The sequence below is a fragment of the Dromaius novaehollandiae genome, chromosome 20, assembly GCF_036370855.1.
Source record: "Dromaius novaehollandiae isolate bDroNov1 chromosome 20, bDroNov1.hap1, whole genome shotgun sequence".
Classification (NCBI taxonomy): Eukaryota; Metazoa; Chordata; class Aves; order Casuariiformes; family Dromaiidae; genus Dromaius; species Dromaius novaehollandiae.
Window position 1 is genome coordinate 13,532,701 of NC_088117.1, and position 25,357 is coordinate 13,558,057.

Genomic DNA, 25,357 nt, shown 5'->3' on the forward strand with positions numbered 1-25,357 from the left:
CCTAGGTGCTGTAACTTGAGTTGGAAACAATGACGATTTGAGTAGTTGTGTTCTTCTGTCTGGGCAAATCAAGGATAGAGCACCTGCACTCATTCAAAGGAAGCTGCTTATTATGCTGTCAAATGGTCCTTTAGAGATGAGGATAAACTAATACATAAATAGGTTAATAAGTTTTGAAATACTTTCTTGACTTCTCAGCATGGGCAAGAGCATAAAATCAAGTCATGGGTAATTATGCACTATATCCAAAGGCTTCTAAAGTACAGTGAACAGTTGAGCTTGATTTCACTTCCAACAGCAAGCGTATTTACATTTGAGGACAGTTTCTGTAAGGATTTAAAGAGCACTCTTGCAGAGATGGATACTTTGATTCAAAAGCAGACCAGCAATATACCAAGTCTATGGCAAACTTACAATTTAGCTAAAAATAAATTACTTAACTCATGTGATCCAAGAACTTTATTAATGCAGCAGGCACTTTACAATGAAACCAACCCCACAGTCCAGCTCGTCCTTTGACCATATGCACAATATCCTCTTTCTAATAAACCCTTCTCCCACCTTTAAGCTGTCAAAATCTTGCATCTGCCAAAGACACAGCTACCTCTTAAATAAGCAGTACACACAGGATCTTACATCACTGCGCTTTGATAAAGCAGCATCTGAAAATACCTGTTCACTTACAGTAATAGGCAGGAGTTCACCTTTTCTCTGCCTTTTAAAGAAGAAGGGATCAGGATAATGTCTTGGCTCCTGTATTTGATAGTCAGAGCATACAGGAATAATGTTTACTCTTCCCCCACCTTTAAAGTTAAAAGCATTCCAAGAAGAGGTTTCCATAGTATTTCAGCAGATTGCAATCTCTGTAAAGATGGACCAGTGTCATTTCAGCTAATTCCTTCTTCTGGGTCCAAAACTGATCGTCGTCTTGGGTCAAGTTAATAGTCTTTTAAACAGTCTTTCTTGCAGTAAGAACTCTTACTATGGAACCTAGTCCACCTACTGCTAATGCCTGTGGGGATGGGAAAAGGAGAGAGGTGTTACACACAGTCGCTGCAGTGCACACAAAAGGCATCTTAGAAAAACAAACAGCTTTGTGCTTAGTAACAGAGACTAACATAACGGTATATGGCTCTTCTCCAAAAACTTGTTTTTCACACATAGGTATCTTGGGCTTTTCTTCTCACTCTACCCTTTTTTGCTGTCGAATCTTGAAAACAGTTCATTAGGAAAAATCTATTCATTTTCTCTAGCACATACTGATGTTAAAGACATTTTAAGCAGTCTCACTTAGGCACTAAACCATATCTTCCAGTGTCAGGTTTCCATGATAAAACCCTCAGCAGCCTGCAAGGCCTGACATTGGTTGTTCTCATGGTGCAACTGCTCCATCACACAAAGCATTAGTCTGTATCAGTTAACTTACACCAGCCCAAGACCACAAAGCCATTCTTCATGCTATTTGCTACCAACAGAACAGGAAACACAGCTTACAAGCTGTTCCACCTCTTCATGCCTGTGCAGGTGCCTTTTACATTGCTGCCACCTTTAACTTCCTGTGGTAACAAGTTCTGTGTTCACACACCGATTCCTCTTTGTTGCGTGTGCTCTAGATGACTTGGGATGACAGTTAAAAAGGCTACTCGAGGAGATCAGTGTTGAATTTAGATCCTTGCTTGCTCCTGTCTCCTCACATGATCCTGGGAAGTGCGTGCCTCACTTCCCCTCTGTAAATACACACACGAGTGATCTTCGACTCATGTTACTGCAGTTCCTATATAGTGACATTCTGTAAATGTACTCAGTGACACAAGAACCGAGGAACTGAAGGGCAGACAAAACCAATTACAGAAATTTAGTAGCCCATACAGCACTAACTCTGAAGGGAAACATACATTCCCCAAAATCTAGCAAACCATCTTTCAGTTCTAGTGAAGGATACTCATGTCACACGTGTTACTGAAAATACAGAATCTGTCTCCCCTCCCACGTCCCCGAATGAGGAGCGGAGGAAAGGCTCGTTTCAGTTTGGTTTGCATCCCTCAGCGTAAGCAGTGTGTATCCTTCTAAAGTCTAGAAGATGGACTTAATTATGACAAAAATGAGTAATACTAAAGCTGCTTAAAACAGTGTGTTTACTTTGCAGGCATAATTTAAATGCAGCCAAGTGGCTATTGCAAGGTATGAAAGGAGAACAAGGATTGACAGTATCAGACATCCTGCCATCATTAGGGTGTAGATGAATGTAAAGCATCCACGCAGAGTGAGAGCTTGCAGACGATGCGTGCACGCAAACATTCCTGAGTTACGAGACCTGCTTTACATGGGGGTGACAGACAGGCCCTTCCCAAAGGCAGAGCTCCTGAGCCACAGGCTCCTCCCTGAGCAAGTCTCATTTCTTACCAGTAGTGGCAGAAAGCAGAATACAAGGAAAGCTTTCATTTTAAAACACTGCCCAGCCTACTTCAGACCTGCCTTGTTCCTTCCAAAACGATGAGGAAGACACGCTCTGCGTGTGCCTACATGCTCTAGGCACTAACTTCTTCCTGGTCAGGGCAGAATGTTGAGTAATTTCACATTCTGTGGAGCACCAGCCCACAGTTAGCAGAAAAGTCTCCACTGGAAACAAACCAACCAACAAAAAAAAAAATCAAGCAGAAACATGTTCCTTGCTGTCCTGAGAACATATTTTCTCCTCCTCCTCTGCTAAACATTCTGCAAAGCAAGTGACAGTTCCTAATAGCTAGAGTCACTATTAAAAACACAACTTCTGTCTTTACATATCTCAGAAAGAGCAGTTTTTGCAAATGACACAGCCATTAATAGCTGGCTGTGCTGCACTTAAAACCTGTGCGGCTGGGGAATGTGTCAGTCATTCTACACAGATTTCTGCCTGGGAGGAGGGGCACGGAACAGTTGTTTCATGTGCCTCATCCCCTGACAAAGAATTCAAGAGCTGCTAAACACATCATACCCTCTCATATCTCAAACTAGAAACTAGGGAGGACTGCCCGAGGTCCAAGCGGAATCTCTTCAGAGATCTCAAAAGCCTTCATTGTGCAAACTAAGCAGGTTTGCTCAATCCTACTTTTAAGTTGGGACACGTATGCTGCTAAAGGCACTCAACTGGTGAAAACTCTGCCAGACTTAGGCATCCCGGGCATCCCATTAACTAAATGCTCTACTACAAAGAACCACTGCCAGCTCCAGGGTTCAAACAATCACATCTGCACTCCCAGCTCTTTCTCCTTGGTGGGAAACCACTGCACTCATCACACGCAGGACAGGGTGGCAGAGCTTCTCCAGCAGACACTGAGCCCTCCCAGCACAAGCCTCACCTCTCCTGGCTGAGGGCGAACTTTGAAATTCAGGCAAGGGCTTAACAAACTCAAGTTCTAAGAGAGCAAAGCTGAAAGGAATTACCAAGTACTGTGCTGCTCTGGGACGAATCCCCTGCCATCAGAAACGAGAGGGCTCCAGCGAACGCGATAACGACGACCAGGCTGAACGGTGGCTGAGCCTGGACAGCACCAGAAGAAACTTACCTTTTCGTGCCATTGAAGTAATATTGCACTGCTATTTTCTGTTGGCTTTTCAAATCCTTTATAAATGTACTTCATTAACAAGTCAATACCATTTCTGTCTAAGGAGTTCACTGCTTGTTCTATTTCACTGCTTTTAAAAGATGTGAGGACTTTAAGCATGGTTCCCTGGGCCTGTTCCTGCAAAGACAAGAAAAAAAAACAACATCAGAACGAGGAAAGCTGGAACTGTGTTGAAGACCTATGACAAAACATGCTCAGAAGACCACTACATTAAAGAGTTGGTCTATTTGTTGTAACTAAGTAGGTTAACATTTTTCACTTTAAGCTTCAGTAGCGAGAAGGGTGGGTACACCTTTGTAAAAGTGGATTTTTTCATGCTTCTTTCTCAGAAGGGCTAACTGAAAGGGGCTGCAGAATGGTGTGCGGAGCTGCAACAAATTCGATAGTGCAAGGCCAAATCTCTTGTTTCAAAGCATACTGCAAAATCCACACGCAAACATGGTGTATTCTCACTAACTCCCTCCATTGCTTTTCCGAGTAAGGACAGTTTGGTTTATCCAAAGAACGCTGTCCCCTTCCTCGCAAGCATCGTCTGCTCCACTGTCCCCCCCCCATGGCAGTTAGAGCCAGGCAGAAGAGCAGCACAGATGTGTGCATTTATGAGTCTGCTGTCGCAGGCTGCCTAACAGGCTGTTTGCACCAAAAAGCGGCAGCAGTTATAGTACTGCTCTTCAAGACCCCCCTGCATATGGATGTGCAGTGCAGCTGGACACAACGGTATTGCCTACGTAGAAAATACAGCGTACTGCTGTATTGTATCACTAATCAACAGCACTAAGGTATTAATTGGATTTCTGTGTAACGCTGTAGCATTTCAAAGTGCCCCAGTGATCCGCTGCTGACTCGAGGGGTCGGCGCATCGCTGCTGCAGGGCAGTGACCCAACCGGCTCCAGGACACCCCGAGGTGCCGCTTACCTTCATCGCCTGGTTCTTGGTGTTAACGGGCGAGTTCCTAATGGCCGCGTGGAAAGCCTGGAGCGCATCGCCTGTGCGGCGCAGCGGGTCAAGGACTCGAACCGCTCGGTTATCAGCGCTACGGTACCTCACTGCGACCGACCGGCACGGGAGGGGCCCGAGGCACCACGACGCGGTGAGCAGAGCGCTCGCTCGTGCTACCGCAGCCACAGCTCGCTCCTGCGACAGAGGCGGCCGCACGCGCGGGCCCAGCGGGGCAGGGCAGGCGCAGACCCGCGGGACCCCCCGGGCGCGGGCGCCGCCGGCCCCTCCCGCCGGCCGGGCCGCAGAGGCGCCAAGGTCAGAGCGGCGGCTCCCGGCAGCGCCGGCCGCGGGGGAAGGGCGCGGGCCGAGCGGGGCGCTTCGGTTCCCGGGAAGCGGCGGCACCGACCCGCCCGCCGCGGCGCCCCCACCGCGCTCCGGCACCCGGCGCGTCGCCCCGAGCGTCGCCCAGGCCGCCGCCGGGCCGGGCCGCGGCCCCGCAAGGATATTGCCGCAGCAGCGCCTCCACCTCGGGGCCCGCGTCGGGCTCGGCCGCCGCCGCCTCCTCGGGCTCCTCCACGAAGCGGTTCTCGTCGTACGCGTCGATGTCCAGGCGGCGGAAGCGGGAGGAGAGCGTGCTCCGCGCCATGCCGCCCCGCCGCCGCCGGAAGCGGAACCCGCCCCGCCGGAACCGGAACCCGCCTCCGGAACCGGAAGCGGAACCCGGGAGCGGCCGGCGGCGGCAGCACCCCGCACTCGCCGCTGCTCTGGGCGCCCGGCGGGCAGGGTCGCGCCGGAAAGGAGGAGACGCGCGTTCACGGCAACAACGCAGGTTTTTATTGGCATTATTTAACCTAGAGGTGGCTTTCATTTAAGATACGACTTTATTAAAAATACAAGGTATCTGAAAAAATCAGAACAATTATTTTAATGTACAAATTCAAGAGCTGTAGCAGGTCTTTGCGTATTTTTAACAGAAGTCCTAAAAAAGGGGGGAGGGGAGGGCAGCCCTTTCGACCACTTTATTCTTTATCCACTTAAAATGAGATATAACGAGGACGATTCAGTTCTACATCTTGGACGTGTACACAACACAACGCGTTCACAGCCCCATCGTGCACGCTGGACAGTAACTTTGCTGCTGAAACTTCTTAAAACTTACAAAACAAAAAGCTGATATATACAACGGGATCGACATGGTTCAATGTATTATGAATTTAAAAGGAAAACATTTCATCTAAACCCAGAAATATGTAAGAACTACATGCAGTAGTATAAATGTCAAGGACATATTACAAATATTCTGAAATCAATCTAGGGTAGGAAAAAAAGGAACTTGCTACAGACACCATAATACACAATAAATTTAGATAATTTAAAAATAAAAAAAGCAAGAGGCAGCATTTCAGCAGCAAAGTGCTCAGTAAAAAGTATATTGTAAAGGGACAGTACAAGGGAGCAGGGAAACAGCAGGCTGGGAGAGGTCTCAAAGGAAGTACGGCGTAGTTGTTCTAGGAGGAATTACGCGTTCTGAATCTGGAACTGCACGGAATAGCTTTGGTTCTCTTGTATTTACATCTTTAAAGACCATGATTGATGCAATATTTCCACAACGGTAGCAGTAGTTTGGAGCAGACCATACCGTTACCAATTTCTCATCGAACATGAATTTATAGCCTTCGTGCACTAGCTGATGTGCTCTGCAGATGAGTTTTAAGTTGTTGATATGAACAAACTGTAATTTAAAGGGGGGGAAGCATGTAAATACCATCTGTGAAGAGCTGTCACACAATCACCCGCACAAAGCCCTTCCCCGTTCAGAACACCCTCCCAGGACCCCCTATTGCACCTGGTTACGAGGTTTGCTCCTAAACCTGCCCCAAAAGCTTCCTTTCCCGAATCCTGCCAACTTTTGGCTGCACAGAAGATACTTCGAGGCTCCTGCTTCAGCATCTCTGGAGGAACCAAACTGCAGTAGCCCCTTGTTTTCACGGAGTGACCAAACAGTCACGCTGACCTAGGCACCAAACTGTCAGCTAGCGGCGTTATTAAAGCTAGCGGTGCCATGAATGGACCTGTCTTTTCAAAATACGCTGGAAAGCACCTGTTCAGTCACCGTCTGAGATGTCTAAGTCTGCGCTGTGGCCACAGTGTTCAATCGTTTTCTGAATATGCTGCAGTAAGACCACAAAGGACAACATAGACCACGAGGCAGCCTTTCCTAACGCAGCTAGTTCAGAAACCTCAGAAGGTCACCAAGTTTTAGGCCAGAGAAGTCTGTTCACTGTTTCACTAAAAGTAACAAAAATTAAGTCAGGAAGTTTCAGGAAAAATGTACCAGTGTTTTTTTTCTCCTAAATCTTTAGGGAGGTATTTCTTCACAAAGCCTAGTAAAATTAGTCTCACAGAAGGGTTGAGGTTGGAAGGGACCTTTAAAGACCATGTTAAGTCCAACCCTCCTGCTCACTGCATTATACTTTTAAAATGCAGCATCAGTATCATCTTATCTGGCAGGTTTTTTAAGTTCAAATGGCTCATTTTTTCAAGTTGCTTTCAATTAGCAACAATAAAGCCCGGGCACCTTCTTCACAACCACACAGCTTACTCACAGCTATCTAACCGGGAAAGTTAGTCATCTCACACAACCCTTCATCCATTCACCACTAGGGCAAACACTGAACTGGCAGCTAAACACCTTAATTTATCTCGTAACTACAATTACTTTCTGTTGCATGCAATAGCATCGTTACCTCATTTGTCACCTTTGCACCGAACAGCCAGCCTGCTCCTCGCGGACTAATCGCCCAAGTATCTACATCTTCTGGATCAGACCAGACAAGGTCACAAAAGGCTCCTTTATGCGGAATTTCTTGATTACGTTCAATGGTTCGAATTTGATCGAGTGTCTTGATGTCTGGAGACAAGCCACCATGCACACAGAGAATCTGCTCATCTATTAACTGGAGAAAAAGGAGACGTGTCAAACACGCAGCACTTTAATCCAACTCAGAACACTACCAGCGTGACCATTACAGGCCACTAATTCAAGAGGTCATATTTAGACAATCTACTTTTTAAATGTAGCGTTTACACTTACAGCTGCTATTGTGAGCATGTCAAAGACTTTGGTACAGTATCTCCAAGCATTAGCATTTCCATATTTGGTTTGGCACTCATCTGTTAAACAGAGAATTTTTTTCTTCTTAATGGATCAGAATAAATTCAGGTAATAAGAACAGAGGCAAATAGTTACAGCAGAACTTGAAAAGTCAAGTGTGTAATAAAAAATACTATCAGAAGCACCAGTAAGTGCTCGGCGGGAAGCTGTCTGTCTTACTGCTCCCTAGGCGCACTAGTAGGAAGCACACCCAGGTATCTAACATTTTTCACTCGAGCAACATTGGGGGTGGTGCAGAGAAAACAGGATCTCACACAACATGACTTACGATGCTTTCTCTGCTTCCTGGGAGCAGCTGGCTGGGAACAAACCTGTGACTAGACCAGCCAAATGTTTACATTACAGAATTTTACACTGAAGATCTAAGGCAGAAATAGTGAAACTATCTGGGCTATTTAAAGTTTTCCTAACTAAGATTTACAGTAGTTTTGTTTAGTTAGAAAGCAAAATAAGACCCAAGTATTCCCAAGCTTTGTAAAACCAGAAAGAAAACATAAAAAGAAAGAATGCCACGAATGTGGCAATAAACCAGACGTAAGCATTCCTGGCCATACAGCCTTGGCAAAAAAGTATTTCTTTGGAGCCTGAAACCATTTGTCAACACTTATATTTGCTCTTGTTCCCACATTGCCCCCAAAAATGCATGTTACAGACTGCATGTTCTTTGTGGCAGGTGTTGCAGGTATTCTGCAGGATTTCCTGAGATTTTATCAAAGCCTCACACAACAGAGAAGTTTCCAAGCAATTTAATTTTGTCAGTTTTTAGAACAGTTGCTCTACTGCTTATTTCTAGGCAGTGGCATTCTCCCACATGCCTGTTGTTGACAGTAAATAGCTTCCATAGCAAATTCTACACATTGTATAGATTGATTTTTAGCTATAGTGAAACCTAAAGAGAATTACAGTAACATTGTGATTTCTTCTGAAACATTTCATTAAAAGATACCAAAGCACTTTCTGTACAAATATATTCTCTTCCTCCATCTCTAAAATCAAATATGGTACTAAAAAACAAATAAACAAAAAACCTGAATGCTGGAGGAAAAGAGCTAAGACTTTGTCAGATTAGGCTCTGACTTTGGGCACAAGAACCACTGGACTAAAACACATTCCACTAAAGTTAAAGCTTTACTATACCCATTTCGGACTCAGTTCTACGAGAGCCGCAGGTAGCGCTGCATTCAAAATCAGATGTCCAAGGGAAAAAATAAGGTAGTTGTTTATTACATTAGCCATCATTCAGAAATCATTTAGATAAAGACTTACCATAAAATCCATACACTTGAGTTATCTGCCTGCTTTCATGATTGCCTCGTAACAGTGTGATACGATCAGGCCATTTAGCTTTTAGTGCAAGAAGGTAAGTGAAAGTCTCAAGACTATAATAACCTCTATCTACAAAGTCACCCTGCAAGTCAAAAAAAATTCATAAATGGAGAAAAAGTCACATTAAAATGCAAAGTGATAGATCCACCCTTAATTTCTCAGTGCATAAAGAGATCTAATGCTGACAAGAGCCTGGCGTCTGTACTCTACGAAAACAAGTTCTGTAGTCATTTGGAGTTTCAGTTTTAAACTGAAACAATCTTTATGTCATCACATTCATCCAAAGCTACCCTGACACATAACCGGATGAATGCTCAGGTCGCCTTTTGTTGAGGCAGCATTTGCCTACACCACCAAGTGCAACTTTCTCTTTGACACGCGCTATGCTCCTCTCTTTCTGCGACGCGCTGCAGCACGTAATTCATGCTTTACTGAACAAAGTAAAGCCCCTACGCAGCAGCCAAACAGCAAACACAGCACTTACAAGCAAGACGTAAAAGTGAACAAGCGTTTCAGGATTTCAGCTTTAAACTCTTTTTTTTAAACACCCGCCGAGACGCAGGTGAAGGCGCGATGTGCACATACCATGAAGATGTAGTTTGTGTCAGGGACCTGACCGCCAGTTCTGAACAGCTCGCACAGGTCATAGAACTGCAAAGAGGAGCAGAGGCGTGAAGGGCTGTGCTGCAGCTGCAGGGGTGCCCCGTGCTGTGTGCTGCACCGGCACCGGGCACCGTACTGGGCACCAGGCACTGTACCGGCACCGGGCACCGTACCGGCACCGGGCCCTGCACGGCGCAGCAGTGGGCACCAGACACCGTACGGCACCAGGCACTGCGCTGCACGGCACCGGCAGCGTGTTGGCACCGAGCACCGGCGCCGGGCAGGGCACGGCCGCGCAGGGCACCGCGGCGTTTGCGGCCCGAGCCCCATCGCCGCGCAGGGCAGCAGCCGCGGGCGGCCCCGGGGGCGCGGGCGGCAGCGCGTTACCTGCCCGTGGATGTCGCCGCAGACGGTGACGGGCGTGGACACCGGCTGCACGTTGGACTCCTCCAGCAGCAGGTCGCACACGTAGTCGCAGAGGCGCTGCGGGAGCAGAGCGGGTCAGCGCCGGGCCTCGCCGCCTGCCACTGCCGCCGCGCCGCCCCAGCCCCGCTGCCGCCCGCCCCGCCCCGCCCGGCCGCGGCCGCACCTTGAGGTCGTTCTCGGGCAGGTACTTGCAGAGCCGCGCGATCTCCACGTACTTGTCCAGGTCAAGCGGCGCCATCTTAGGACAGCGGCCGGAAGCGGGGCCCGCCACTTCCGGGGAGCGCCGAGGGAGCGGCGCCCGCCCCCGCCAGCCGGAGCAACTTCCGCCCGGCGCCGGAAGCGGGGCCGTCTCGCCTACTCGCTCGCCAGCGCCGCGCGGCCCGGCCGTCGCCATGGCGCCGCGGGCGCTGCCGGTGCTGCCGCCGGGGCGGCCCCCGCGGCCGGCGACGTGGTGAGCGCTGGGAGGGCGGGGGGGGCCGGGGCGGGGGCCGCGGCCGCCGCTGAGCGCTTCCCTCTGTGCCCCGCAGGTACCGGCTGTCGCCGCGCGGCGAGCAGCCCCGCGGGCGCGTGGGCCACGGCTGCCTCTTCGTGCCGGGCGGGCCGGGCCGCGTCCTGCTGCTGGGCGGCGCCGACGCCGCCGGCGCCTTCGCCGACGCCCACTTCATGGAGCTGGGTGAGGCGGCGGGGGGCGGCGGGGCTCCGGGGGCGGCGGGGCTCGGGGCCGCCGCCAACCGCGCTGTCGCTGCCCGCAGGCGCGCTCCGCTGGGCCGCGGCCGGCTGGCGCGGGCTGCGGCCGCGCTACGAGCACGCCACGGCGCTGCCCGCCGCCCGCCCGCCGCGCCTCTGGGTCTTCGGCGGCGCCGACCGCGCCGGCAACCGCGGCTGCGTCCAGGTGCTGGACCCCGGTGAGTGCCGCGCCCGCCGCCCTCGCCACCGGCGCTCTCGGCGCTTCCGTGCGAGGCGTCCGCCTTAGTCCTTAACGGCCTCTCTCCGGCAGAAATAGGGACCTGGGAGAGCCCCGAAGTGACCGGCGTCCAGCCGCTGCCTCGGACCTTTCACACGTCCTCGGCGGTCATCGGGGACCGCCTGTACGTGTTTGGGGGGGGCGAGAGGGGAGCTGAGCCCGTGCAGGACCGGCAGCTCCACGTGTTCGACACAGGTACCTCTGCGCGCGTGGAGGCCGTTACGCCAAGCCGCCGAGTTCATCATCTGTTGGAGGGGAGGTTTGCGTTGCAGGTTTAATCAGAGATGGAAATACCGGGCCCTTGCTTTGGCTGCAAGTTTAAATAGGTTGGTGGACGTTACGCGCGATTGATGCGTGCGCAGCTCTACATAGGCACCGGGAATTCGGGTGACGTGGAAACGTACAGATCTGGGGTGGAGATGCAGAGGGAGATCAGAGGGGGTTGACATGTTCGCCCCACAGCTGTTTCCTTTCCCTGTGGCATCACGCTGCGCCGCTCGTCCCGGGCTCTGTTGGCGCTGGCCCATCCCTTCTCGTGGGGCCTTTACGCAGCAGGAGGAGTTCACCTCCCAGACTGAACCGGTCTTGCCTGCCTCTGGTGATCCAGGCTGTACGCAGGGCTCCGTCGGAGGGCTCGCTCGTGCCTCGTTGTACAGCACGGACGCTGCTCTGGCCCCGCTGGGAACGCTGCCTCTGGAGCCTCAGCGGGGGGCTTGGGTCGCTGCTCTGCGGAGCCTCCGGAGGTCTCTTCCTAATGCATGGGTCCTCCCGTTTTTAGCCACCTTGACTTGGTCCCAGCCAGATGTTCGTGGTGATCCCCCTTCTCCTCGGCATGGACATGTGGTGGTTGCAGTTGGGACCAAACTTTTCGTACATGGAGGTTTAGCTGGTGATATTTTTTACAATGATCTGTTCTGCATTGATATAAGTGAGTATGGCTATAGGTACCTTTAGAGCAATAGCTATTGCATGATGTATTTTGCTTTCAGGGAGACCTTTTTTCTAAAAGATCAGTTCTTAAATGCAGTAGATATGCTTCAGGAGGTTGGATGCAGGATGAGGTACTCTACTTTTGCTCTCTCCACCAAGGTAAGCACGCGGGAAGAGAGCTGCGCAGGCTTATCCCTTCCTTCTCAAGCAGGAGGAAATCTCCCTCATTGCCAGGGGGGCATTTGCCTGTGAAACAGTGCGTGAAAGCCTCTAATAGCACTGGCTTTCCTTGATGTGAGAAATAAGAACATTAATGCAAGAAGCACTGATTTAATTAATGGTAGGCTCCCCTGTTTCATGGAAGGGAAACACGTTATACGCCTCAGAAGGAAAAGTCTTTTTATATTGCCACCTCTTGTTCAGCTTTACTGAAAACCACATGATCCTCCTACTTTTGAAGAATACTATCCAAAAACCTGCAGCTGAGTTTGGATGTTTGGCTCTAAAAGAAACAGTTTATGGTCTGAACTCTGGAAAGCAAAACCCTACAGTGAACACTTTTTAAAAAAAAAAAGAAATCCGTATATTAGGGTAGTTTCCCTGAAATATTTCAGAGATGTTGTACTATTATCCCATTTACATTAAAAAAACTTTTTTTGTAATACAGCATATATTTTTAAAGCATAACCACTGATATGTATTGCTTTTCTCCAACAGATGACATGAAATGGGTTAAGATATCAGCCACTGGTGACGTCCCAGGAGGACGGGCAGCTCATTCATCAGTTGTGTTTAGAGACCACTTATACATTTTTGGTGGAATAGACCCAGGCGGGGCACTAGATACTACATACAAGTATCATATAGGTAGGGGGACTTTTCTCATCTGTGCAGTGGGAAATACTAGTCTGTTTGAAGGTATAGGACCTCTGCAAATCTTAGGTTTCATCATAGTTTCTTTGCACTGGAATTACACCAGTGTAATGCTGAAGTAATGCTGAAATTGAATTAGCTCTACTGCTTTTTTTAAAGATACATAACTGCAAACCAGTCTACAACTAGCAATGTCACTGTTCCCCCATTCTTTTTAAGTCTGTGAAGCTAGTTAAAAGAGATATGCCTGTGTTTGTTGCACTGCAGAGCAGCAGCAGTGGACACTCCTGCGGTTTGATTCCCCGCTGCCCCCTGGGAGGCTGGACCACTCCATGTGCGTCATTCCCTGGCAGGCCTGCGCTGACAGCGAGAACAGTGATGCAGGAGCTGTCGCTTGTGAAGACAAAACAGGGAAGGGAGCAACTGTGTCAGTGAGTGAGACAGCTGCCTCCCTCCAGAAGAGCCAGAGGGAGAAGGCAGGTGCTGAAGACCCAGTGATGCATCTGCTGTTAGTATTTGGTGGGATGAACACCCAAGGGGAGATACACGGGGACTGCGTTGTAAGTCTGATCGAGTAGTGTCTGCAGTCCTGTGCAGCATCAGCCACTTCTATAGCAGTGGCTGTAACTGAAGCTCACTCTCTCCAATAAACAAGTTCCTGCCATCAAATGGCTGGTGCTGCGCTAACCACCCTTGAAGTGCCTTGGCTGTGCCTCCTTTCTCTGCCTGTAAGCAGCCCTATTTAAGCCATAGCTCCCTGTGAAAGAGTACTGCTCTGAGAGCTTGACAGCCAGGGACAGGCTGCATTCATGTTTTGGGGCAGCTTTCCGCCTGAATTTCAAGCACTCCTGTTCAATTACAGCACCATTTATTTTGCATAACATGATCTGGTTAAAAAAAAAATAAAAACCACACACTGGGGTGAGAGGGAGTATAGCTTTCCCTGTTTTGAAAACAGGTAAATGAGAACTCCAGAGAAGTTTTTCCTCCTACACCAAGGGAAGTATGAAAAGCCATACCAGCTGGTGGTGGTTGGGGCAGGTACCCCAAAAGCTCCCTGCATAACTGTAAGAAATAAACTCATCAAGGTATTTTAGTTATTTCTTCAGTTATTTCTTACAGCTCTTTGTCGGCAAGTTCATGTTACCACTTGCTACAGGATCAGTGTCCTCTGATAAAAGACCTGCTTTTGAAGGAGCAAACTTTTTAGAACATGTAGTTGATCTAATACTTGAAAACAAGTGAGTGGTAATTTGTGACCAGGACCCTAAAGCTCTTATTTTAAAAGCTCTAGGATTTTAATAGCCAGTTAAAATTGTGGATTTGTAAATAAGCTTATTTCCCCCCCCTACAGGGCATTCTTTACACTTACAGTCACATCAGGAGAATAAAAGCCTCTTACTCAAACTGAAGAGTTCAATTCTGCTGTTGCTCAAAGGGCTAACCTACTTTCCATGGGGAGGAAACAAGTAGTTTCCAGGCTCCAGGGAGGCTGCACAACTAAGGAGAGACCCCCCCATTACTAGGTGAATACTACTATATTCCCCCCCTGCTTTTGTAGAAAGATCTTGTATGGCAGTTTTAAGCACTGCACTATGTGTGTGATCAGTTTTCCTTCACCAAAGGGTGGTAAATACAGATCTTCCTGCTCTGGGAGAACATCCCTTCCTCACCCCCAAAACTTGTACACCAGCAGAACAGCTAAAACTGTCCTTTACCATAGAACAGGTTTAGATGAAGTGCTCTTAGGCCTAGTGAGCAGAATTAATGTCCAAATACAGAACTGCAGTATTAGAGGACTGTATTCAGTTATCAGCTAAAGCTAGGGAAACTCAAATACAGACTAGTCAATGACAGCTTAGAAGTCTTGCTTTAAAGCAAGTCTTTTCTTCTACTTTTATTTTGTATTGTATAGTAACAAGCACTAGTTTTAAGCTGTAGGTATTTCAAAGTTAAAGTTACACTCTTTACATGCCTACTGTTATCACCTCTCGCCCAGGAGACTGGGGGGCCAAGTATCAAAGCCAAAGAGACTTCAAAGACATTCAGCAGGCATAAAGCTGACCTGTATCATAGTTAAAAGACCTCCCCCACAGGACAGAGTTAATTAAGACAGTACTGGGGGGGGGGGGGACACTCACCTTGAAGAGGTACTACAACAATAGATGAGCTGAACTACCATTCACATTGTTAAAACTAGCTGGTGCTGCTATGTAATAGAAAATACAAGCTAGAACAAAATCCAGTGTAAATAACAAATTTATTGTGGTCACTTCAGGTAGAAAAATTCTACACCAAATGCACATGACCCAGTTGTTAAATAGAATACTTCCACTGTGAATACTTCCAAACCCACTTCTCATGTACACTCCCACCCCTGCTACCCTGCCCTCCCCAGACATCAAGCAACTGCTAATGAAAAGCAGTAAACAGCCACTTTGGGCTAGCATTTCCAGCTCCACTCATGAGTGAAGATTCAAAGTTACATTCCAAAGTAGGAGTTCAATATTTTAAACAAGTGTTCCTGAGTCCAATATATACACACACTACATTCAGAGATGCCAGTATCTACAATTCATCTTTCTCTCCTGCTTCTTCTTCACCAGGGGGAGGGCCTGCACTTCCATAGAGCTTGCTAACAATTGGCTGAACAACTTCCTCCAGCTCCTTCTTTTTTGCTTTGAAGTCTTCTATGTCAGCATCTTGATGGCTTTCGAGCCACTCAATCTTTTCTTCTACTGCTTTCTCTATTGTTTCTTTGTCTTCAGAAGACAGCTTACCACCCAGCTTCTCTTTGTCCCCAATCTGATTCTTCAGAGAATAGGCATAGCTTTCCAACTCGTTCCTGGAATCAATCCGTTCTTTAAGCTTCTTGTCTTCCTCAGCAAACTTCTCAGCATCATTAACCATTCTCTCAATCTCTTCTGGTGTCAGCCGATTCTGATCATTTGTAATTGTGATCTTGTTTTTGTTTCCAGTGCCCTTATCTTCAGCTGTGACACGGAGGATCCCATTCACATCTATTTCAAAGGTAACTTCAATCTGCGGGACACCACGAGGAGCAGGAGGAATTCCAGTCAGATCAAAAGTTCCCAGAAGATGATTATCTTTGGTAAGAGGACGCTCACCTAGAAGAGAGAATTAGTTGTTTCTTACCTAGTTGTTTTGCACTTTTCCCTGAAGCGCTAGCTCTAAGCTACAGGTATTTCAGAGTCGAAGTTTGAAACTGACTCCAATCTTTTTACACACCTACATTATCTCTTACTTGATGAGTTTCCAAACTGACCCCAGAGAAACAGCCATATTTGAAAGTATTCTAGCAGCTTTTGATGCAGCTCAAGAAACTTCAGAGTAGCTTCAGTCAGCTGTTAAACAGCCAGAAGCAGTGCTGTTACTATGCTCCTCCTCCATAAGGACATACAGATTAGCAAGTTTAGCATATGTACTACAGCCTTTTAATGGAGGCCATAGCCAGCATGAAAGTCTTAAGACATTTTCCAGCTGTTCACATGGTCTGTCACAGGTGGCACTTACCTTCATAAACCTTGATTGTCACAGTTGGCTGATTATCAGAAGCTGTGGAGAAGATCTGAGACTTCTTTGTGGGAACAACAGTATTTCTTGGGATCAATTTAGTCATTACACCTCCAACTGTCTCAATGCCAAGTGTCAAAGGACACACATCAAGCAACACCAAGTCACCTAAAATGGATCAAGGTTAAGAATGTGATATGGCCTCAGCTCCTCTTTAGACAGGCACAATATCCTATCACTATAAACTAAGCCCTTAAGGAGTCTTAAAATCTTAAGGACTGTAAAAGGAAACATAACTGTTCTCATGCTGCATTTGTGTGTCAGCAGCCAGAACTGACTATTCAGAGCCAATAGTCTCCCTTGGAGTCACAGTGAAGCTGTTACTTACCTGTATCTTGGTCCCCAGAGAGAACACCAGCCTGAACAGCTGCACCATAAGCTACAGCTTCATCTGGGTTAATGCCACGAGAAGGCTCCTTGCCATTGAAGAATTCCTTAACAAGTTGCTGTATTTTTGGAATGCGAGTAGAGCCACCAACAAGAACTATCTCATCAATATCAGATTTCTTTAGGTCAGAATCTTCCAGAACTTTCTGAACAGGCTTCATAGTAGAACGGAACAAATCCTAGGAGGACACAAAGTGGGACAGTAAGACTGTATTCCCCACATTTAGTCTCTAATTACGCAGCCTTAAGGTACAAAGAACCACCACTACAGAACAAGAGCATCTTGGCTGGCTTATGGTAAACCCCCCTCCCCCCCCCCCCCCAGTCTTCATGGTCACCCTGGGAAGGGGTAACTTCTTGCTTCTTAGTGCAAGTAGCAGATTTATACTCTGCTCAAAAACTTAATTGCAGAATGAAATGCTATACATTCCCAAGTAGTGACAAGCTACCAATTTAGAACCAAGCTAGCGCAACTACCTTTGTATACTTACCATGTTGAGTTCCTCAAACTTGGCCCTAGTAAGTGTCTCAGAGAAATCCTCTCCTTCAAAAAAGGATTCTATTTCAATTCTGGCCTGGTGCTGAGATGACAAGGCTCGCTTTGCCTTCTCCACTTCCCGTCTTAATTTCTGCACAGCTCTGTTATCCTTCCTGACATCTTTTCCAGTTTTCTTTTTGTAGAGTTTGATGAAGTGTTCCATAACACGCTGGTCAAAGTCTTCTCCACCCAGGTGAGTATCTCCATTAGTAGCCACAACTTCAAAGACTCCATTGTCAATTGTGAGGAGGGAGACATCAAAAGTTCCACCGCCTAAGTCAAATACAAGGATATTCTTCTCACCCTCTCTCTTGTCCAATCCGTAAGCAATGGCAGCAGCTGTTCTGTATGGAGAATAACCAAGTTAGGAAGCTTTGCTTATACTCCTTCCTCCACCCCCACCCCCCAAATAGTTAAGGCTACTTACGGCTCATTAATAATTCTCATCACATTCAATCCAGCAATAGTACCAGCATCTTTTGTAGCCTGACGCTGAGCATCATTGAAGTAGGCTGGCACTGTAACAACAGCATGGGTAACCTGAACAAGGAATAAAAGTAAAGGAAAAACATAGCTTAGAGGTGACCTTGGTAATGTTGATGCAAGTAGTTCAATGCTCTCCAAATAGAAGTAAAAACCCCACAAGCCCATGCAATAATGTTGCACAAGAGAATGAGAACAGGAGTTTACAAGTGCAAACTTAGTCCACAGATTCAGCTATCTTTAGTTTTGTAAAGCTGCTGCTTTGCAAGTAGCACTCATTTACTTACTTTCTTCCCTAAGTAAGCCTCTGCAGTTTCCTTCATCTTTGTCAAAACCATAGCAGAAATTTCTTCAGGAGCAAATGTTTTTGTCTGTCCACCACCAACATCAACTTGAATATGGGGCTTGGCTTTCTTTTCAATAACCTGAGAAATACAAAGTGTACTATCACATTTCAACAGTTCATGAAATTATTCCTAGTGTCAGAATATTTGCTTTTGTACTTATGAACAACTGCGGGTCCTCTATGACTGACATTAATTTGAATGGCAGCCTTCTGCAACCCTCAGAATAGGAAATCTACACCCCTCAGCCACTGCACCACAGCACCTCTCAGGAGAGCTACAAAACCACAGGGTAACTCGAGAGCACTCTATGATTCAATTGCTTCCCTGGCAAGTGACACACAAAAAAGCATTTGCAACTCCTCTTGCTGTAAGAGGCCTGCCTCCCTTCCGGCCCAGGGCATACCTTGAACGGCAAGTACTTGATATCCTGCTGCACCGAGGGGTCGTTCCAGGTGCGGCCGATGAGCCGTTTGGCGTCGAACACGGTGTTCTCGGGGTTGGAGGTGAGCTGGTTCTTGGCCGCATCGCCGATCAGGCGCTCCCCCTCAGGCGTGAACGCCACGTAGGACGGCGTGATGCGATTGCCCTGGTCGTTGGCAATGATTTCCACCCGGCCATTCTTGAAAACGCCCACGCTGCAGCGACAACGGGGGCCGTCAGGCGGCGCCGGGGCCTGCTCCCCCCCTTCCGGGGACCCTACAACCCCCCCCCCACACACACACACACACTAGGTGCCGCCCTTCCTTCCCTTCCCCCCCTCCCCCCCCCCGCGGGGCCTAGTCTCTCTCTTTCCCTCCGCTCCGCTCCCATAGCCCAGCCGCCCCCCCCCCGCGGCCCCCCAGGCCGCCGTCCCCCCCCCCCCCGCCAAGGCCGCTCCCCGCCGCCACGCACCAAGAGTAAGTGGTGCCGAGGTCGATGCCCACCACCGTGCCCACATCCTCCTTCTTCTCCTCGTCGTCCGCGCGCGCGCCGCCCAGCACCAGCAGCGCCAGCAGGAGATGCCGCATGTCGCCCGCTCGCTCGTCACCACCGCCACCCTGGGGAGAAGCCACAGTCAGGCGGCGCCGCCGGCACAAAATGGAGGCGCCACGTGCTCGGGCCGGCGCCCGGCAGCCCCCCTCCCCCGCCGCCGCTTACCGCAACCGCCACACGCTCAACTGCCGCTGAACGCTCAGGCCACGCCGCCCGCCCTTATATGCCTTGCGTTATTCCTTCGTGGAGGCTCGCCATTGGCTGCAGCGCCCTCGGTGGAACGTCTCTATTGGCTGGCTGCTACTAAGCTGGCCTTCCCTGATTGGCGAGAATTGGGCGGTCGCAATGACTCGGCTGGCGCGCCCCCCTTCCGTCGTCTGATTGGCTCGTCCCGGCAGTGTCGCGGACCTATCAACAGAGAAGCATGAGCCAGGCGGAAGGAGCTCATTGGCTGGGGGCGGCCGTCGTTACGACGGCCAGGGCAAGGGGCGGTTGGGCCGTTCTGGAAGTTTCTATGGTTACCGCCGGGGGCAGGGAGTCCGCCATTACGGGTGGCGGTGCGCTCGGCCCCGGCAGCACCCCCTCGGCCGGGCCCGCGCCGTGGGGCGAGGCGAGGCGCGGCCCGAGGCCGAGGCCGCAGCGAGGCCGGAGCCTGGCCTACGCCTGGGCGGCCGTCGCCGGCAGGGCCAGGCGACGGCGGGGCAGCTGCCCCGGCGAGGCGTAGGCTGCCCCCGTGCTGGCTCCAGCCGGGGAGCGGCGCGTCCAACCTCCGGCATTGGAAGCGCGTGGAGTCGGGATGTCCCGGCACAGGGTCGCCGTCCCCAGGCCCCGGTGTAACTTGCTGCCCGGCGTTACATCAGCCGACGCCGATGGGGTAGGGACGCTACAGGCGGAGCAGGCACAGTCATTACGTACCTCCACCCCGATGGTCCCCGTATCGCGTAGGTGACAGCCAGCTGCCTCTGTGCTGCCCGTTAACGTACGCCTCTGTTGAGCGTGCACAGATGATACCTGCCTGCTCATCTTTGTATTTTCCATCAAAAATTCCAACTGCAAAACTCCAAATGAAAAAGTTCTGGAGAAATTAAGAGTGATGTAAAATGAGAAATTAAATTAAAAGCTGTTAATAACCTTTGGGTGATACCAGATCTGAAATCTAAGTTAAAATAATTTCAGGTAATTGCAGTGTACATATATAATTACAAATTGTGAGAGAGAGGCAGTACCGTGTTTAGATGTCTTTCTTTACATGTGGAACACTAAAAAATGCCCTCTTGTATAAGTTGTATCTGGCCTAGCTGCATGGATTTCTTAATAACATGAAGTGAGGCATTGTGAAAAGACTTGATGAGAGGCCCAACATAAGTCTGTAAATGCCATTTTGATCTTGCTACTGTTAGCCCTGTTTTGAAATATATTTTTGTATCCTTTATATATGTTTGTGGATTATACTTTTTACTGAATTACTTCTGTATTGCATTCAGATTTATTTGATTTTCTCCATTTAAGAATCCTGAGGTGACTGAAGCAAATTATTGAGCTTAGTCATTGGAAGAGATTTATTTCCTGTATAGCTCTGAGTCCTGGGAACCATACATAATGTAAGTATTTTATTTCTCCTTTGGAAACCTTGTGCAGATAAGGAGGTAGTTTCATAATTCTACTCATTTTCCTTAGTTCTGTAGGGGGCACAATGCCATAAATGTAGTAGCTATTCTGCATTACTGTTTGGAAGGATACAGTGTAGCAGTTGGCTGTATTGTGCCAAACCAGTGTGCTGATGCATGGTGTATTTGGGTTCAATGAACGTTTTTCTTGTATTTCATTTTGCTAGAGTTGTTTGTAAAATAGTGTTCTGGTACATAAGACATCCTCTTTTCAGAGAAGAAAATTCAAGGTAGTAACCGTGCCAGTTAAGAAAAAGTTGTGTAGATAAAATTTTGGAGACTGACAGATACAAAATATCAATGTTTGTCTCTTGTGTTGAGTTGGTTGTTGCAGAGAGCTGCGGAGATGCTCCAGACAGAAAAAGAAAGTAGCCCTGGTGACTCAGGAAGTGTTACTTTCTTACTTAAATCTCTATAACCCAGTCCTTAGGTCTGCATACCACGTCCATAATCACAGAGTGTCTGGGAATCCTTGAACTGTGGAGGGTTCCCAATGATTGGGTAACATTAGGCATTTAGGATTATTACTCATATTCTATACTATTACAAAGCATTCCATTTGCAAGTGAGCAATGAAGCACAGACTTAGACTACAAATTGTACTTAAGCATCTCTGACCATCATTTTATTTTGAGAGAACAGACTTTTTAAATCTTCAGTGCTAACAAATTTTTATATAATGTATTATGTTCTGCTATTGAGAATTTTCCCTGGTATTTCTACTGGGTAGAAGATTTGACTTGTGTGTGTTGTGAGGAGAAATTACTTAAGGGTTAGGTTGGGAGTCATGGTTTTGTACACTACCCTGATTCTGCAAATAAATCACACTGTAACCTTAGCATAGTATTCAATCACTGTGCCTCTTTTTCAGCTGTAAAATTGCGTAAGACTCATCTGTCACATGAGCAGTCAAAAACATTCATACGTTTTTGAGAATCTTGTGTGAGAGGTGAAAAAGAAGGGCAAAGTAACAATCATTCAGATGCTGTAATGCATTAGTCATATCTCAGTCTAAAGTTATAGATGTTGCTTTCTATTATTTAGCAATTGCTATTATCCATCCTAGATTGCTCTATACAGAGCAGTCTTTTCACATTTAGTATATCCATCTATTAACAACCTTGCTCTGTGCTTTTTGATCCACTTTTATGGTTGACACTTATGGATCTTACCTGTTAGTAAAGCAGCTGGAGATGAAAGGCACGATATATCTAGAGATGTCCCAGAGATAAATGCTGGTTACCTAAATTGCCTCTTCAACAGAGACGAATTCTATAGTAGCAGGCACAGATTACATAATGGGTGATTTTTTTCACACAACTGAATAGGCCCACATCAAAGATGCTTCACAATAAACACAGAGGGTTTCACTTGCTCTTCCCCTCAGCTAGTCATTTCCAGTCACAAATATGTCTTCTCTGAACTGTTCCTCAGTTCAGAGATGAGCTGCCTTTCATCGTTCTAGTTCCTCCTCCAAACCAGATGCCTCCAAAAATAGATAGGAGCTGGGAAGAAAATGTGCAGAATGGGCAGGTTAGCAAGTGCTAAATAAAGACCGTGTTCCCGGTGTCATTTGGGAAGGACCACGGCTGGGGGAGGGGCTGACTAGGGATTGGTGCAAAATGCAGTCAAGAAAGTAATACGGCGGTACTACTAACATGTGGTATTACTACTACAGCAGCAGTATGTAACTTGTTCATTTGAAAATACTGTGCTCCCGACTGCACACAATGGGACAGAAAGTCGCAATTTCCTCTATGGAATGAAATTATATGCCCTCAGTCATTCCAGTTAGAGAAGTCACTAGTTTTTAGCAGGCTTTGGAGCTTCAGCAGTTACAGTTTATCTGCGTGCTAGCAGTCTGGATGTTGATAGAGAAGAGGAACGAGGCCATGGGGCACAGCGCTGAGAAGCACACGAGCAGTAACTCAGTGTGCCAGAAGCTATGTGATTCGATCATTTTACGTCTAAAGCTCTAGATTAAAATCCTAAAACTTTAGGAATGTAGGTTTAAAATCTTTTTTAAGTTTCAAACCTTCAGCGCGGTTAAGATGCCGCTGCGTCTCGGCAAACCGCCCGTGCCAGGCAGCTGAGCGAGGTCAGGGGCTGCTCCTCTCCCTCCCGCGAGCCTCGGCCGCGGTATCTGCGTCGCGCGCGGCCCTTAGCGGCCACCGCAGCTGGAAATGATAAAGACGGGGCTGCTTCAAGGCCGCCGCCCCCTCCCCTCGTCCTCCTCGACCCTGGCGGTCGTCCTCGGCGGTGCTGCGCGGCCCGGGTACGCCTTCGCGGAGCCGCCGCCTCGGTGGGGGGCCTCGGCCTCGGCGGGGGCGGCCCCGGCCCCGGGCGCGGGCGGCGGCGGGACTACATGTCCCAGGAGCGCGGCGCCGCCGCCCGCCGCCTGCGCAGTGCCGCGCCGCGGGTTGGCTCGGGGCCGCAGCGGGAGCAGCGGCGGCGGTGGTGGAGCCGGAGCCGGAGCCGGGGCGCTGGCCGGGTAGGGGCGCGCTCGCACCCCGCGGGGCCGGGCCCGGCCCCCCCTGCCCTGCCCGTGGGCCCGGCGGCGGCGCGGCCCGGGAGCGGGGGAAGGAGGAGGCCCGGGGGCCGGGCCGGGCCGCGTCGGCGGCCGGGAGCGGCGGGCGGCGGGGCCGGGGCCGGCGCGGCCTGACGAAACCCTCTCTGCCTTTCAGGGCCCGGAGCGGGGAGGCTTGCGGCGCCGCGGGGGCAGCGCTGCGGGGACCGAGCGGACGCGTAGGTGCCTCTTCGCCGCGGGGGCCGGGGCCGCGGGGCGGGCGCGGGGCTCAGCGGAGCGCGCGGGCTGCCGCGGGCTGCGCCGGCCTCCCCGGCGCCTCCCGTCCCGTGTCCGGAGCTCCCGAGGCCCTGGCGGGTGCGGAGGGCTGAGGCGCTCGGCGGCTGTGGCCCTTCCCGCTCTGAGCCGCTGCGGACGGGACAGCGCGTCGCGTAGCTCCGAGTGGCTTGGCGCGAATGTCAGTGTCTTCTCTTATTTATTGCTTTTGTCTGACTAAAGGTTAAAACTTGTAACTTGGAGAGTACCGTGACTTCCTTTTTTTGTTGCTGGTAGACCCTTAATGCTGAAGAACTTGATCAAATGACTGTCTTCTTTCTTGCAAAGTCATGATACTGTGCTCTTTGAAGGAAGAGGGCTTCTCGTGACATTAAAATTAAGTTCTCAGACTGGGCCTGTGATGCTGTGTTTGCTGTTAGGTGGAATGTCTTTTTGTGGAAGATCCAGTTGTCTCACAAGTAGAAGCTACAATCTGAAGATGATGGAGGGGAAGGGCAAGGACAACATACGAGGTCTTAAATACTGCGCTTCTATAAAAGCGGCAACAAATGGGATGGTGGCTTTTAGGAAGCAGGCTTCTAGACCGCTGCTGCTGTGTGAGGGTTTCAAAATATTTGAGATATTCCAATACTTGTTTAAAAATTTACTCCAGAAGTTTTTGCTGCAAGACATTATGGTAGGTTTGTGCAGATGAAGTAGGAAAAAGAAAGAAGAAGTTATAAAGAGATGGTTAATATCTAGATGGTGATTTGTGATGTGGAACTGCTGAAGTTACGCTCTAATCACTTTAATAGATACAGGGCTACATTTGCATTAAATCTCTTGTGTTTCAGACTCGGTCTAAATTCTAAACTGTACGAGGAAGCAAGCTAGCTGGGACTGGTGATGCCGGTGCCTCTGTATTGCTTTGGGTCTCAGTGGAGAGCCAGTACAACCCCGTCTGCAGTAAGAGCTGCTGTCACCTTTGCATACTTTTTCCTTCCCCTTAACTCTCTGAGGTCTTGTGGCCTTTGGCCACGTGAAGATCTTGGTGTGTCAGGTCCTGAAGGGTATACACTGTCCCTATATAGCAGTTGTTTTTTATGGTGGACCGCGGATTTGAGATGTTGCAGGATGAGGAAGAGAGCTAGCTTCAGTGATAAGCATAAGAGAGCAGGCTGTGTTTATCAGTTTGAGAGATCTCAATTTCTGCACCTCTTTTAACTGAAGTTTTATTAGCATGACTCATGCAAAGGGATCCCTTCTTTTTAACATCACAAGCAACTGGAGTAGACTTTAACGTAGTCATATGCTTGTTAATTTTATGCAACATAGGAATACCATAAGAGGAAATTTAGTGGCCAACTGATCCTGTGCATTACTGGCAAGCCCTGTAAAAGCCATGAGAAGTAAGGTGTTCCTCCCGCAAAAATCTTGATATCACTAAATGTCATTATTGATGTAGATGTTGGGGATCTGCCAAATGGTGAGAAGTATATAATTTTCAACTAATCTTTCTGTGATTTAAAGGATGCTCATTTTGGAAGAGAATACAAATGTTTCCCTCATCCACCCCTCTCTTCCCCCCCCCCCCCACCCCCCCAAAGAAGAAGACTTCCAGAGAAAGCCTAATGCTGTCTGGATTTCTGAACTCTGTGCTGGGAATATTTATAGTCTCTCTTTTATAAAGTAGCTCCTGTAATAAAGCAACTTTCAACTCTTCTCCCTGCACTGTTTCGGGGCGGGCT

General features: G+C 48.8%; 5 protein-coding genes and 1 long non-coding RNA gene across 11 annotated transcripts in view; 2 read left to right on the forward strand and 4 right to left on the reverse strand.

Annotated features, from left to right (window-relative positions):
- Nucleotides 1-444: 444 nt before the first annotated feature.
- ARPC5L (actin related protein 2/3 complex subunit 5 like) lies at nucleotides 445-5,257 on the reverse strand. The gene is made up of 4 exons (XM_064523992.1): nucleotides 5,053-5,257; nucleotides 4,522-4,610; nucleotides 3,546-3,722; nucleotides 445-1,012 (listed from the first exon to the last, which is right to left on the reverse strand). The coding sequence occupies exons 1-4, from the start codon at nucleotides 5,189-5,191 to the stop codon at nucleotides 950-952; spliced, it is 468 nt and encodes a 155-aa protein (XP_064380062.1). The 5' UTR covers nucleotides 5,192-5,257; the 3' UTR covers nucleotides 445-949.
- A 99-nt stretch (nucleotides 5,258-5,356) lies between these two features.
- Nucleotides 5,357-10,390, reverse strand: PPP6C (protein phosphatase 6 catalytic subunit). Its single transcript, XM_026100896.2, has 7 exons — nucleotides 10,239-10,390; nucleotides 10,037-10,132; nucleotides 9,632-9,697; nucleotides 8,987-9,128; nucleotides 7,640-7,719; nucleotides 7,293-7,502; nucleotides 5,357-6,277 (listed from the first exon to the last, which is right to left on the reverse strand). Exons 1-7 carry the CDS (start codon nucleotides 10,311-10,313, stop codon nucleotides 6,029-6,031), a joined length of 918 nt encoding a protein of 305 aa, XP_025956681.1. The 5' UTR covers nucleotides 10,314-10,390; the 3' UTR covers nucleotides 5,357-6,028.
- On the forward strand, nucleotides 10,390-13,540 carry RABEPK (Rab9 effector protein with kelch motifs). 3 transcript variants are annotated; one of them, XM_064523988.1, is made up of 7 exons: nucleotides 10,391-10,526; nucleotides 10,603-10,748; nucleotides 10,828-10,980; nucleotides 11,073-11,234; nucleotides 11,818-11,967; nucleotides 12,687-12,836; nucleotides 13,110-13,540. In XM_064523988.1, exons 1-7 carry the CDS (start codon nucleotides 10,468-10,470, stop codon nucleotides 13,418-13,420), a joined length of 1,131 nt encoding a protein of 376 aa, XP_064380058.1. In that variant the 5' UTR covers nucleotides 10,391-10,467; the 3' UTR covers nucleotides 13,421-13,540. The 3 variants fall into 3 exon arrangements, with proteins under 3 accessions (XP_064380059.1, XP_064380058.1, XP_064380060.1); XM_064523989.1 differs by lacking the exon at nucleotides 11,818-11,967 and having other exon boundaries at nucleotides 10,390-10,526; XM_064523990.1 differs by lacking the exon at nucleotides 10,828-10,980.
- A 1,543-nt stretch (nucleotides 13,541-15,083) lies between these two features.
- On the reverse strand, nucleotides 15,084-19,456 carry HSPA5 (heat shock protein family A (Hsp70) member 5). The gene is made up of 9 exons (XM_026100870.2): nucleotides 19,329-19,456; nucleotides 19,083-19,228; nucleotides 18,595-18,826; nucleotides 18,132-18,269; nucleotides 17,789-17,901; nucleotides 17,315-17,705; nucleotides 16,765-17,002; nucleotides 16,377-16,544; nucleotides 15,084-15,970 (listed from the first exon to the last, which is right to left on the reverse strand). The coding sequence occupies exons 2-9, from the start codon at nucleotides 19,196-19,198 to the stop codon at nucleotides 15,411-15,413; spliced, it is 1,956 nt and encodes a 651-aa protein (XP_025956655.1). The 5' UTR covers nucleotides 19,199-19,228; nucleotides 19,329-19,456; the 3' UTR covers nucleotides 15,084-15,410.
- A 400-nt stretch (nucleotides 19,457-19,856) lies between these two features.
- The window catches only part of GAPVD1 (GTPase activating protein and VPS9 domains 1), a 36,365-nt gene continuing 30,864 nt past the window's right edge, over nucleotides 19,857-25,357 (forward strand). For 3 of the 4 annotated variants that reach the window (XM_026100853.2, XM_026100855.2, XM_026100858.2), the window contains exon 1: nucleotides 23,014-23,105. In XM_026100853.2, coding sequence (XP_025956638.2) covers nucleotides 23,014-23,105 — 92 coding nt within the window. Of the gene's footprint in view, nucleotides 20,765-23,013; nucleotides 23,106-25,357 lie in introns of those variants that run through there. The other variant, XM_026100856.2, reaches the window with a different exon arrangement.
- On the reverse strand, nucleotides 21,428-22,999 carry LOC112983613 (uncharacterized). Its single transcript, XR_003259274.2, has 2 exons — nucleotides 22,866-22,999; nucleotides 21,428-22,335 (listed from the first exon to the last, which is right to left on the reverse strand). It is a non-coding gene; the product is annotated as an uncharacterized LOC112983613 (long non-coding RNA).